Source organism: Amblyomma americanum, chromosome 4 (genome assembly GCF_052857255.1).
Source record: "Amblyomma americanum isolate KBUSLIRL-KWMA chromosome 4, ASM5285725v1, whole genome shotgun sequence".
Taxonomy (NCBI): domain Eukaryota; kingdom Metazoa; phylum Arthropoda; class Arachnida; order Ixodida; family Ixodidae; genus Amblyomma; species Amblyomma americanum.
The window spans coordinates 89161284-89175908 of NC_135500.1; the positions used below are offsets into that span (position 1 = coordinate 89161284).

The window sequence follows — 14625 nt, forward strand, 5'->3', positions numbered from 1 at the left end:
ATGGTTACCACTGGAAGGATTTAGCGATTGTCCTTTCTTTGCATACAAAGTACGTCAAAAATCCTTTTTAACGCAGACGATTGACGACAGCACTGATGATACAACAAAGCGAATAAGTTCAGTGAGTCGAACGAGAGGTAAAAGAGAAGAAACGACAGCACTTCGCAGTGCTTAAAATGTTGCGTCTGTACTTCATGTTTCGAGTGTCACAGGACTGTCATGGCTTTTTTTCTGGATTAGCGCTTTTAGTGGCTGTGTGGCAATTATTTTTTACTCAAAATAAAGGCATATACGTCTTTGAAATTGTAGCTTTGCATGAGAAGGGATCAGTGGAGGCAGGTGACCTGTCTGCGTCAAGTTTCACTGTTTGTAGCCTGCAACAAATGGCGTCTTGCGTAAAAACACCAATAGGAACCTTAATTCACATGAGCAACATTCAAGAAGTATGTGAGGTATGACAGCTTCTTAGGTACGAATGTGTAACTAATTCCCGAATTGCCTAACTTATTGCTCATCGAGCAACAGCTTGCATTGAAACCTCATCGGTTCAGGGAAGGGCTGCATTTTTTTTCATATCTGGGTTTTCTACGTGAAATATTCCAAAGAAGGAGCGCTGTCTCCTGGGGTATGAACAACACGCTTTTTTAGGCGTACATTGAAATAACTCTCGCTGGATTGTTCATGTGGTCATAAATGTTAAACCATTAGGCTTTATTATTTGATTTTTCAATTTCCCACCATCATCATAGTCGGAATCGGCGTCGGCATTGACTTTCGCAGCACCACCTAGCTCGGTTGGAAGGTGGTTCGACACACCCTCGTTCTACAGCGGTAACTCTAGTTGTTAGTTCCACCACACAACTCGGTCTGGAACCGGATATGCGCGATGTAGTACACGCGGTTCCGGAAGCGAAGGCTCTGCTTTCATCAGAAACGGGGGGAGGTGGACGCAGATGCCCCTTCTGCTTGCTCCGGTCGACCAGCTGTCCTGGACCTAAAAAGGCCCTGGACATTTTGGCTTAGGAATTCGGTTCCACGGCCACGAGTTGTACTGTTTCTGCCGCCGGCACTGGTGCCGTCGCCGACGTCCGAATAGCGGCCGGCATCGTGGTTTTCCTGGCTTCCAGCCTCGCCGTAATGAAGCGTAAACACCAGGGCCAAGACGGCGACCACCGTAAGTGCCACGACGAGGACAGACAGCTGAACGAGCCACAAGGGAGACCTGCGACGACGCAAAGGGCAGAACGCACACTCTACGCCAGTACGGGCTAAGCGTGCCAGCGGTTCCAGTTATTAAACACAAAACATATTTTTAGAAACATTGGCCCCGAGAAGAGCCCCCATGACTCCCTGATAGGAAAGCTCCAAAGGTCCATCAGTCTTAGTTCCTCTACCCTTCATCGCCAGGACAATGCGCCGGTATTACGCCCGTTTTACCAGCTTTCGGTTCTGAATAGATTTGTGGCTTTAAATTAATTCGTAGAACGTTGGTGTGGTATGCTATAGTAGAAAATGGTAAGGTATGCATGGTGGTATATTAGGGTTGGTATAGTAGGGTACGGTAAGGTATTGTATCGTATATGGCGGGCTGTTCTATTTTAGGATATGTTATGGTAAGTATAACGTGTCAAAGCTGCACGTGATTTATGACCGACGCTTCAGTGCAGGAGTACAGATTTAGCTTCGGACACGTGGAGTCCATTAATGTTCACTGACATCGCACAGCACCCGAATGTTTCTACAACTCAGCCCAATAAAAATGCGGCCACCAATTCGGTTCCGCGTCCTTGGACCCAGCAACCGAATGCCATAGCCGCTATCCTTCCGCGGAGAAGCTGTGATCATGAGTGCAGCATTGGGATGGGACAGAAAGGTCACCAACTCGGCTGAAATACATTTACATCCGCCTTAAGGATTTCAGCTCCAAGCACTGCATTTTGATCCGCATTTCTATCTCATACCCTTTCCAAAATCACAACTTTTCTGAGCCACCGAACCGCAATGCATTCTGGAGATGCAAATGCGCAGAGGGTATCCTATACGCTATATTAAACCCATTAGCATGCTAGCCATTTTCTGTTTGCACATGAATAAGCGATGATGGTCGTCTAATGACGGAAGTGGGCAGCTCAAGCAGACATGGCGCGCAAATACTCATCGCCACAGCTGTTTTTTTATGCAACCTCCAACTGCAGTATCTTGTCGGTGTAAGAAATATTATGCAGCCGTCTGGCACAGCACTAAACGAACCAAATTCTTGCAAGACCTCATGCCTGCGAGTTCTTGCGAAATTTGTGATGCCTGAAGATCTTGTGCAAAAAAGGTAAATTCTGAGCCATAGACGGGATTCGAGGGTGTGATTTGAGACTGAGAACAAACTAGCCTGGCGATATTCATATATTTCACAGAATTTGCTGTTATTCATAAGAAGTCGTACTGCTCAGGTGATGTATTGATTACCGCTGTGGCTCATAGATATGGCGTTCAGTTCCTGAGCTCAAGTACGCGGTTTCCATTCTGATGAAGCTCAAATGAAAAGGAAAATAAAAAAAAATATTAGCCGACGATTACGCTCCTCGGTAAAACACTTATTGAGCGCAGCTGCAGAGTGCTTGAGCCGTTGTCGACTCCATAAGGAACACGCAGTGCCGAACGGGGGCAGCTCTTGTACATGAAGGGCGCGGACAGCGTTCCGCTATAGTGAACTAGATTCACTACCGTGCCCACTATACTTCCGCCGATGGCGAGCTTCGCCTTGGGCGATCGACCTGCGCGCTATACGTCACGCTGCCGCCATCTCCTGCTTTTCTGGTTTCCTCCCCGTGCTCTGTTCGCTGTCGCCGTAGTCGGAGTACAGTGCTCTAGAAAACACTGTAATCGGGGAGAGCCGGCGGCACTCGGCGCAAGGTCCATAGCTGCCAGCCCCTTTGTAGTGGCGCCATCTCTGGCCAGGGACGCATCACTTATAGGCGCTGCCAATATGCCCCTCGCGCCAACACAGTGGGCAAATCCAAATCAAGCGCTTTACATTTCAAAGGAAGGGATTGATTGATTATTGACCACGAAGTGATATCGGCAAAAATTTGATTCCCGCCGCGGTGGCTCAGTGGTTAGAGTGCTCGGCTACTCATCCGGGGTTCCCGGGTTCAAACCCGACGGTGGCGGCAGCGTTTAGATGGAGGAAAAACACATAGGCGCCCGTGTGCTGTGCGATGTCACCGCACGTTAAAGACCCCCAGGTAGTCGAAATTATTCCGGAGCCCTCCACTACGTCACCTCTTTCATCCTTTCTTATTGCACTCCCTCTTTTATCCTTTCCCTTACGGTGCGGTTCAGGTGTCCGCCGATATGTGAGATAGGTATTGTGCCATTTTCTTTCCCCAAAGACCAATTTTCATTGTGTTTACAGTCCAGAGGGGATGCGTTTCGACAACTCCCTCGCCTGATGCAAACGTCTATATTTAGTTGACGTCATCGCCGGGCAGACGACGGCGCTGCCGCTGTTCGCTCCTTCTCCGCTTTCCTCCTCGCGCTCTCTTTGCTATCGCAGTCTATCCTCATCAGCTGCGCTCTCCGTTCGCTTTATCCTCCAATAGGCTCGTCCACGCAGATACGCCGATGCCGACGGCAACGCTCAACGCAGGGACGGACGCGTAAGAACTGCGCTCTAACATGCCCGAGTAGGGATGGAGCTTTCGGCGCACCTCAAAAAGCCACTAATTCCGAAGTTATTTTGTATACCTCCTTCCAAAGAAATGAATTTCCAGTGGAACTGTGCTCACCAGCGCCGCTTCGCCTTTGCCGACAGACCACGCGTACTGCGCGAAAAAGAGTGCGTGCAGTCGTCCGGGCTTAGGCTGTCCGATGAAAAGCTGCGTGAGGGCTGCACCCGCCTCTCCTCATGCTTCATGGCCTTGGCCTCCTGTAAATCATCCTGCCGCTCTTCCTGGGCGCCCTTGGTCGAAGGCTCCTGTTTCACAACTCGTTCGTTCCAGCAGGAATCGCCGTCTGCTGGTCTCTCAGTAAGCGCCTCCTCCTCCTCCTCCTCCTCTTCTCTGGAGGTCAGGGGAATGAGCTCGAAAGCCTGGCAGCTGCTCTTCTTCTTGTGCTGCTGCAATGGTAAGCAGTGAATTCAGACGCTGCATAAACTAGCGAGACACATCGCGTGAACTCGCATAAACAGCGAGCTGCTGGCAGCGCTCTGCACGACCCTCGACGCTTCCTCACGTGGACTAAGGCCCGCGCGGTTAAGTAAAGTTGAAATAAAGAAAAAGGATATGCGATCAGAGCGATTGATCCCGCTACAAAAGGGGAAAGGTCGAGTGTTACATGCCGTCGTAACGCTACGTTACACGGAAAACATAAATGAGACATTTTTTGTGCCCACGAAGCGAGGACTTCAGCAAACCAGGGACGAGAAAACTGCCAACACGTGTTCGTATTAAGTCCTCCGCTAATGTCAGAAACCAGAAAAAGAGTTCAAAACACCACCGAAATTGATCGTGTTCAAACAATTCGGCGCTGGCTATGCAAGTTGCTGCCAGCGTATATCATACTGGTGTGATCGAAAAAGCAGCACCAATGGTGGCCACAAAAAATGTTACCACAGCGCTGAACAAAATAAGCAAAGCAAAAAATAAGAATTGTTTAACACTGTTTGTAATGCGTTATATATACTAGTTGTTTCACCTATGATTTTACGCAGTTTTCATATATAGGCTTTTTGGGTTAGAGCAGCGCTTTTTTTTGGTATTGCATTGTCATTGATGTAGTATATCAGAATACAGCTAAGACGTGCTAATTATTGGGCTGGTTAACTGATATTGAAAAGTTATACTTGTAACTATTACTGATAGGCTGCTTAATTATTTTGAAGCTTGTCGCCCACGCTAATATCCATATCATTTTTTAGAATTTTAAAAACGCGTTTGCCCGCAAGACTGCTGCCCAACAAATTCAAGTTACAGTGCGCCAAAATACTTGCTCTTTCTAGAAGCTTTCCGGCACAGCAGATTCAGTGCACATAACTCGTCAAAAGAGTAAAATCAGCATACCGCCGCAACGCAACGCGTATACTAGGTTCATCTTTGCTCGCTAAGGACCTCAATGGCTGCGTCTTGGCCTTGCAATCTGATTGTCTTGGGTTTGATTCCCCGCATCTTTGGAAGAATTTGTTTTTCTTTGACATCAAGGTGACATCATCTGGGATTTTTGGCACCATTTTTACGGTCTGTGATGACCACGCCGGGTATAATGTGTGATTAGCCATATATAGATTTCACATTAATAAGGGTAGCACATTTTGGCCAGGTTTCGGAGGATTAAGGTGCATGTTGACCACCGAAGTTAGAAATGAGAGCTTCCACTTACAGGAAATGCCTCAAGCCGCGTAAAAAGTTCTCTCTCGACGGACATATAAACGCAAGGTTACTTATGAAGGAAATGAAGAAATGTGGCTAACCTAAAGTAGCAAGAAGAGGTTTGCTGGGGATTATGTCTTTTGTATCCCTCTTCCCGTAACTTCTTAATTTGTGCTGTCTACCACTACTGATGTTATTGACTGCTACAATACTGACAGTTTTTGTATATTTGCTGCTGCTCCTGCATTTGAATGCATTGAGGAGCGTTCTGGTCAATGTCAGAAAAAAAGTCGTTTTCACAGTGGCGTCTTCAAATGCTACAAATTATCTTTTCCACTCGTGCTCATAAAACCTATAATCAGGAGAGCGACGATGCTAGGGCTAATGGCAAGTTTTGCAACTGAACAAATGAAATCTACTGAGGCGGAATGACTGATTAGCAAGGAATGCTTACCTATAACACTTCTGTTGCAATAGCCAGAGCTTTAATTTGTAGAACCATAGTGAGCAAAATGTTAACACGATGTACAGGAGTACCCAACAGGTCCCTTCGATTCGCCTGCAGTACATTAACTGGTTCTCACGGTGCTGCAGCTCGCCATTTGTTTCAGTGGTGCAACATGGCGTCCTTTGCATGACGGCATTCCTTTCAGAAAGGTGCAGACGCCGTACAGGTATGGTTCAGGAAAACTGTGCACCTGCTCAGTGGTCGGTGTCTTAATAGTGAAGCTGCAGTCACCATAGAAGCCGACGGTGGCCTGCGCGATAAAGGGGAATAGAATCTATCTAGTTCTTACGCTCGTCAACGAGAACGGTGCCCCCCTCAGGCCCGACTCGTACGGAACGTCACTTGGGCCCTGTTAGTTATGACTCCAAATCCAAGAAGGCGGCAACGGAGGGAGGAGTATACGACCTCCCCTCTCCGACATCTTGCTCCTCTCGACGGACCGTCACCGGCGTTTTTAATTTAGACCAATAATAATACGCGACAAAGGTTATGGTAATTAAAAAGCAAACACGTGCATGCAGCGCTTGATGCACGTTGCTCTAAAAACCGCTCGACAGGTTACTCGGCGCGCGCAGACTTATGTCGTTTTCAGTAAAAGAACATACGTCAGTTTCCGCAAGGTTGCATCGATGCTGCTTCATAGATCCATACTCTTCGCCGCAATGCGCTGTTTGAAAATGCTTGACGCGGTTCGGGATGTTGGCGACCATTGAGGTGGGCTGCACACAGCGGGATTCAATCTGCTGGTGGCGCCAAGTCTCGCAGACGAACCAGGTCTGCACTCGACCATTCGTTTTGGAACCAGCCAGAGCCAAGCTGCAATTAAGCCGCCGCAACTGGCGCTGCAGCTGGCGGCACCGCTGCAAAAGTTTACGGAACTGAGGCAGCGTGTGCAGCCGAATCGAACGGACCTAAAAGCTTCGGGGTTTGATTCAGTGCTACCGTTCCGCTCGCGGCTAATACACCTTACCATTGTTCGTTTGGTCGTCTATCACGGCCAGTACAAGGGACGGATGGTGCTGAACCAGCGCTTGTCTTCGTTCCTGCGTGCTAAAAAAAACTGCGCTTGGAAACACCAATCCTGCTTCTTTTTCCTCACGGCGTGCCATCTGCCGGCAAAAAGAGACGTAATGTTCTCACCAGTATGGGCGTACTGCACCAAGACGCTAGCCTCTTGAAATTATTTTTAGTGGACTAAAATTAGATGCCTCGCTGGCGAAAAAGCCGTCCTCTCTGGGTGACGCCTCGGATTAACCGGGTAATCTCGGAGGGGTCTCGCGCCAGCTGCAGCCAGTGGGAATAAAAACGAAAAACAATATTGATGAAGGCTCGCAGACAAAGAGACGTAATGTTCTTCCCAGTATGGGGACTCCATTATAATATTTCTTAGTCAACCTGCAGCATTTTTTAATGCCGCCTCGTCTCGTTTGCGTACTCCGCAGATATGGTTCGTGCATTCTCTCCTTTATCCCTTAAACATTCATTTCACAGATGTCCGCCAAATGTATAACAACTCACCTTCTGTCCAGATTGCATTCTATGACATGTTCCCATCGAATGAAAAGCTGTAGCCCTTTCCTCTCCTTCAAAGTTTGTTGCAGGACCACCTATGGTTATTTTCTTTTCATATTCGCATTACCACCGATGCCTTTCAGGATCGCGAAAAGGCATGTGTGGGAATTTTTTCATCTTCACTAGGTTGATCGTTTTCTCTCCGTCTTCCTGACTTCACTCCAATTTATCTGGCTGCATTATTAGGAGTATCCTTACGGAAATTAGAAACTACCGTTTCCCAGCTCGTGGTTATGACGGATTTTCTCTCCATTTGCTCTTCTTTATCCTCACCCACTGAGTCTCTGGCATTAGGCCTCTAAGCTGCTTATCCCGCTCCATCTAAATTCTTTAAGATTGCTTTGGAGAATCGGGGCACATGGGTTTTCATTTAAACGAGGTTGCAGATTCCTTAGCAAGGGCCTCTCTATGCGGCCCATATATTGTTGTCCTGTCCACCTGTGCATATAACTCTGCTGTGAGGTTTTGCAGCTACACAATATTTCAGAAATTTGCTGCCTCGGCTCTTACGTCATCTTCCGAATAGCAGAATCTTCTGAATCGTTGGAGTAGCAGACTGGCGCTCGCGCTGACTAGATGACTTTCACGCGTTTGCGTTGCAGGGTTCTTCTGCTAAATTGCTACCTTCACAAATTTGGCCTGGCGGTTTCCCCATTGTTCCCTTTTTGTGCCGATCCTGAGACAATTGATCACTTCCTACTGTCCTCCCGTCACTTCTCTTATTTGAGGAGGCGCCTATTGCAAATTTCGTTTCACCAGCTGGGTTTTCTTGTGTCCTCTGCTGTTGTTCGTTCCATTGGTGCTTCTTTGCTTGGACGAAGCGACAGGAATGTGCGCTCTGCTGTGCACAATTTCCTTCAAGAAACGCAGCGACTCCGATTATATTTTTTCTATTCCGCTCTCAGACAGTACGAAATTGAAACATTACAGACGTTGTATACGATTGTGCACATAAGCCATTGTCCCGTCCTCAATCTCCAAGTTAAGGACACCTCTCTTTGCGTCCTCCAATCTGTCAGCCTATATACTATTACCACTCCTTTTCATCAAAACGTTCCGGTTTCCAGCAATTAACCGCTAGTGTCTTGGCCACTCCCCCGTAGTATGTATGTGCCAGCTTTATTTGAAACCGACCCTCCCACCGACCGACCTAACAAAGAGCGAGGAATGCGGTAGCGTGCACATGAAGATGACAGTAAGAAGAGACGAAGACCGCAGCGATGGCCTAGTGGTTTGAGCATCCGCCTCGCATGCGGGAGGAGCGGGGCTCGATTCCCAGTGCCGCCAAGTACCCACTGGCGATACAATGAGTACAAGCTTTCCACTGCCTGGTGCTCGTGTTCTTCTGGGTGAAATGCTTGGGAAATGGGCCTTTGACCCCACCTTGTGAAAAGAAACTACCTTGTGCTATATCGCTTTTTGGCTAAAGCTGCCCTTGCGCCATTAAAATTCATCACGATCACCAAGAAGACACGAAGGATGAAGTCGGCGCGGCAACGTGGTGAAGCAAACGGTAAGTCATGAATGAAGCTGGTCCTTTGACAGATTTCGAAGCGGAACGACGTGCACGGTGAGCTGAACAGCAACGCAAAAGGAAGGAGCTCCAACGTGAGTCAACCGATCCAGGGGATATAACGAGGCGACAAGCCGGAGATGAGCGGCGGAGACAGGGTAACCTTGCTAAACTGGACGGGGAAACACATGAAGGGCGAGGACCACGAGAAAGAGGAAAATAATTAAGTCACCGGAGGACCACCGAACAGAGAGAAGGGCGACTGGAATCGCAACAATCAACTCAGGCGGCTTAACGCAAGAGCAAAGCCAAGGAACGAATGCAAGTAATTTCAAAGGGTTCACCTGTTTTGTTTATTTAGCTATGACAGCAAAGCTTGATTTCTGACAGCGGCGCTGGCTACTCATTTTCGCATAATAGAAAATGTTACTCGAACTGACGACTATATCAAACAAGTACTACACACAGTACACAATATTGATAGCTCAGTGCACATATCAGAAATGTTAAAATTTCTAACTTGTGCACATGAAACGTTTTGTACTTCATGGTCCCTGCAGCCAACACCAGGTGCCAGTTGATCACTCTCTCTACATGGTACCGGTGATGACGCATGCTATAGCGGACAGCGACCCGTTTGGCGAATATAGACAAAAGCATAGGTTAATCAAATGTTAATAAAGGTTAATCAAAGGACGCGTTCCGTGCTTCCAGGTGCACGTGCTTTCTTTCAGTCGGGCAGGATAGGATACTTTTAGCAGAAAAACCGTGACTGCATTGCCGAGTAGCTCGATTTTTTCTCAGGTGACTACAAAAACTAGAAATGCAGGGGATTGTAATCTGCCTAATTTTACTTTGTTCGTAAGACCGTCATGAGGCGAGTCCCGACATGATTGCCGGCTCAATGCCCGTCGGGACAAGAGTCATATCCACCTTTCCCTTCACTTCCCTTCGTAGAGCTTGTTTGTGGACGTGGAAAACGTTATCCCTTATTGTAGATTGCTCATCATCATCATCAGCCTGCTTACGCCCACTGCAGGGCAAATATCTCTCCCATGTCTCTCCAATTAAAGCTGTCCTGTGCCAGCTGCGGCCACCCTACGCCACAATTTTTTAATCACATCCACCTACCTAACCCCGCCGCTCCTTGCTACGCGTGCCCTTTCTTGGAATCCCCTCCGTACCTGCGGTTATCTTGCCTTCGCAATACAATCCTTTCCCAAGACCGTATCTTCCTCTTGATTTCAAATTGGATGGTATCAACCCGCATTTGTTACCTGACCTATCCTGCCCTCTTCCTGTCTCTCCGTTACACAGATCATTTTCCTTCCCATAGCTCGCTGCGTTTTGTGCGTGCTGTCATGCTTTAGAAATATTTTTTTTTTTCAGAAACGGAAATGACGCAGGAAGGGATGAAGTAGGGTGCAAAAGAAGAAACGCATGAAGAGATGCCGTAGTGAGCGGCTCCTGAATAATTTTATCGCCATGGAATCTTTAACGTGCGGTGACATTAGTGGTTGCTCAGGAAAGGAAAATGGCTCAGTAACTAACTTCTTAGAGACACCTAAATGAGCCTTGAGGGTTGGAAGGAAGGCGGCAGTGAAAGAAAATAATAATAATAATTGGTTTTTGGGGAAAGGAAATGGCGCAGTATCTGTCTCATATATCGTTGGACACCTGAACCGCGCCGTAAGGGAAGGGATAAAGGAGGGAGTGAAAGAAGAAAGGCAGAAGAGGTGCCGTAGTGGAGGGTCCGGAATAATTTCGACCACCTGGGGATCTTTAACGTGCACTGACATTGCACAGCACACGGGCGCCTTAGCGTTTTTCTTCCATAAAAACGCAGCCGCCGCGGTCGAGTTCGAACCCGGGAACTCCGGATCAGTAGTCGAGCGCCCTAACCACTGAGCCACCGCGGCGGGGTGAAAGAAAAGCGAAATAGGTATTTTAGTGGAGGGCGCCGGAATATTTTCGGCCGCCTGGGGATCTTTAATGTGCACTGACACCTTGTTTCGCCTCCATCGAAACGAGACTGCGATGGTGGAGTTCGAACCCAGGTACTCCGGCGCAGTAGCCGAGCGCACTAACCACTGAGCCACCACGGCGGGTTGTGCTTTGCAGAAAGAGCAGCTCTTTGCGCGGTCTTAAGCAAACAACTCAAAAGCACTCTGTTCTTGTCAAGCCTAGTTTTTTATCGAAAGTGAATAGCCACGTGGTACATGAAGTGAACTTAAATTCAGATCTTGCATTTGAACGAAGAGTCACACAAATGATGCGTGTATTTATTTTTTGTCGTGTCTTCATATTGTGCTTCCTCAGCTCGCTCTGCTTGTTACCTGCGTGTTGCTGTTGTCCTCTGTGTGTCCACGGCACACCTTTCTGTTACTTTTTCTCTTCCTGTACCGCGGTGCCTCAGTGACTTTGGCGGTAAGCTGCTGACCCCAAAGTCACGGGTCGAACATCACCGCATTTCGACTTGGGCGAAATACGAAAACTCAACTCGTGGTGTCGGTACGCGGTAATGAATCCCAGCGGTTAAGTTCAAGAGTTTTAGCACGGGCCTGCGGCTGGTACCACCGTAGTAACGGAGTGCCCTACGTAACGTCATCGCGCTTGCCTTCTACTGCAGTACGGTCGTAGAAACCGTGGTAGCGTATTTACCGCACAGATAGCTGAAAAATAATATGGACCGGATTCTTCAATATGGAGCTGCTCGCACTCTACGTACAGCATTGGGACGTTAAACTCACGAACCACCATGCCACAGGTTTGACGCGCTTCGATGGCGCGCGTACCGCTACTACGCTGTTGCCGAGTGTCTACAGTCCATGGTCTGTAATCTGCAGAGCCGTATACAGCTAAGTACTAACGGGCATATACGACAAAAAGCTAGTTAATTTGTGGACTGGCATCTCCCACCTTTTACTTCGAAGTTGCGCGCGCTGCCAGTTTACACGCCGCAGGCCGAGTAGGTGCACCTAATTCCACACAAAAACGTCCTATGGGCGTGTGTGGAAAAAGCTGTGTCCGTCTATGACCTTTTTTGAACGCCTATACGTGCCGAAAAAGGTGCTTATTGCCAGCTATTAAAAAATCTATGCCTCTAAATCTATAGCTTTGGAACCATACAACTGTTTTTAGTTCTCAATAGAAAAATATATCCGCCTGAATCTACGGCTGTAGATGAACATAGGAAATGCTTATAGCTATTTAGGCCAAATACCTATAGCCGGCCATAGGATATTTTCGTCTGGGTAGTATATCCGGCGCACTCTCTGGGAGTTACAGACCTGTGCGCCAGCGACGGCATCTGCATACCGACCATTCCTCCAATCGGCGTCGACCTAGTGTAGCCGGACCTTACGTATACCGAAGGAAAACTCGGTTACCGCTATCGCTTTTGCGGCACCAGTCACTATATGATGGACGACTGCTACTTCGACAGCCCACGAATGGATGTATGGATGGATGAATAGGGCTGAACCCTCTAAATCGGTCGGTTGGTCAAGCCACCTAGCCATGACTTGTGAAATTTTACTTTTGTCTTGCTTTTAGCCACCAATCATATAACCTTCGCTTGGTTACTTCTACCCGTTTAAAATCTGCTTTCCCTTCACTGTCCTTAAACCCCAATGCGTACGGTAAATCAGCCCCGCTGCTTTCCACTGTAGGGTGAAGCGCTTTACAGAAAAGTATCAAGTGTTCAGCCGTTTCCTCCTCTCCGCACGCAATGCACAACGTGTCTATCTCGTGGTACCTTACTCTATATGTCTTAGTCCGCAAAACTCCAGTCCTGGCCTCAAACGACAAAGAGCTTCCCCTACAATTATCATAGATATTTTTTTTGGCAATTTCCTGCTTAAAGTTTGTCCGGTATGTTTCCAGAGCCCATTTCGTTAGCATCCCAGTCTTCCACTGAGCTCTCTCTGTTTCTTTAACCTTTTTCTTAACCGATAATTGCTGATTTGCCCCCTTACTGCTGTCCAGATATTTGCTTGTCAATGTTCTAGTTCCCTTTCTCCATTTCGCGTCAACATTTTTTATATACAGGAATCTGGAAACTTTCTTGGCCCACTGCTTTTGCCCCATTTTTCTCAATCGCTCCTCAAATGCTATCTTACAGCTAGCCTCTCTGCTCTCGAAAGACGCCTATCCCATATTACCCTGCACCCCATGATTTGGTGCATTGCCATGTGCTCCCAAAGCTAACCTCCCTACGCCACGTTGTTTAGTTTCAAACCCTGCTTGAACATATGACCTCATGCACTGGACCGCATTACCGAAAGTCAGGCTAGGGACCATAACCCCTTTCCAGATCCCTCTCTTACCACTTCATACCTATTGTAATTCCACAGTGCCCTATTCTTCATGACAGCTGCATTGCTACTAGCTTTATTCATTACGTATTTTTCATGCTCTGTCAACTATTCAGCACTGTTATTTATCCACACCAAAAGATACTTGTACTCATCCACTACTTCTAATGTAAACAACTGTATTCTATGCTCACCGCCCTCTTCATTAAATATCGTGACTGCAGATTTTTCCTTACTAAACTTGAAACCTAATCTATCTCCCTCTGTACCACATATGTCTATCAACTGCTGCAAGTCTTCCTTGTTGTCAGCCATTAGCACTATATCATCCGCGTATATTAGTCCCGTTAATGCCTGTTTAATCCATTTCCCTTGCTTGAAAAAAGAAAGGTTGAAGCCCAGTCCGCTTCTCTCTAGCTTGGGCTCCAACCCTTGCAGGTACAACATGAACAACAAGGGGACAGAGGACATCCTTGCCTAAACCCCCGCTGTATTTATACAGGCCCTGATACATTTTTTTTTCATTTTATGAGCACTCCTTTACCTTTATATATATATATATATATATATATATATATATATATATATATATATATATATATATATATATATATATCTTTTAAAAGATCAATTACTCCATCTTCCACATCCAATGTGCCCAGTATGACCCACAAATACTCCTGAATAACGTTGTCTTAGGCTCCCCTAATATCCAGAAATGCTAGCCATAGGGGTCTGTGTTCCTTTTCAGCAACCTCTATACACTGCGTCAAAGAAAATAGATTGTCCTCGAGCCTCATTTGTTTCCGGAACCCATTTTGTAGCTCCCCTAGCACCCCCTCGTTCTCCACCCAAGCCTGTAATCTGTCCTTTATATTCTGCATCACTACCCTGTAAATCACAGATGTCACTGTTGTGGGACGATAGTTACTTTCGTCAACTTTGTCCCCCTTTCCCTTATATATCATGTTCATTCTACTTAATCGCCATTCATCGGGGACTTCCCGTCCACTATCATTTTATTCAGTACCTGCATTAATGTTTACTTGGATTTTGTTCCTAGCTTCTTTATCAACATAATCGGGAAACCATCTGGTCCTGTTCACATGCCACTAGGAACATTATTCTCTGCCCTTTCCCACTCTCCTTGCTCAAGTGAAGCTGTTGCAGTAACCGGTCTATCCTCCTTCGATAAATTTTGTACAACATTCCTTCTTTAATTTTTTCTGTCATCCTTGTTCCTATGTGTTTTATTGCTTCATCCCCTTCTAGCTGAATACCCTGATCTGTAACAATAAACCTTTGTTCTATCCTAGTCTTATTACTCATTGCATATAGATGTTTCAGGAATTTTTG

The 14625-nt window shown here is 47.0% G+C and overlaps 1 protein-coding gene across 1 annotated transcript; it reads right to left on the bottom strand.

The window, feature by feature from the left end:
- Positions 1-700: 700 nt before the first annotated feature.
- Positions 701-6956, bottom strand: LOC144130242 (uncharacterized). The gene is made up of 3 exons (XM_077664213.1): positions 6839-6956; positions 3783-4111; positions 701-1222 (listed from the first exon to the last, which is right to left on the bottom strand). Exons 1-3 carry the CDS (start codon positions 6839-6841, stop codon positions 928-930), a joined length of 627 nt encoding a protein of 208 aa, XP_077520339.1. The 5' UTR covers positions 6842-6956; the 3' UTR covers positions 701-927.
- Between the last annotated feature and the right edge of the window lie 7669 nt (positions 6957-14625).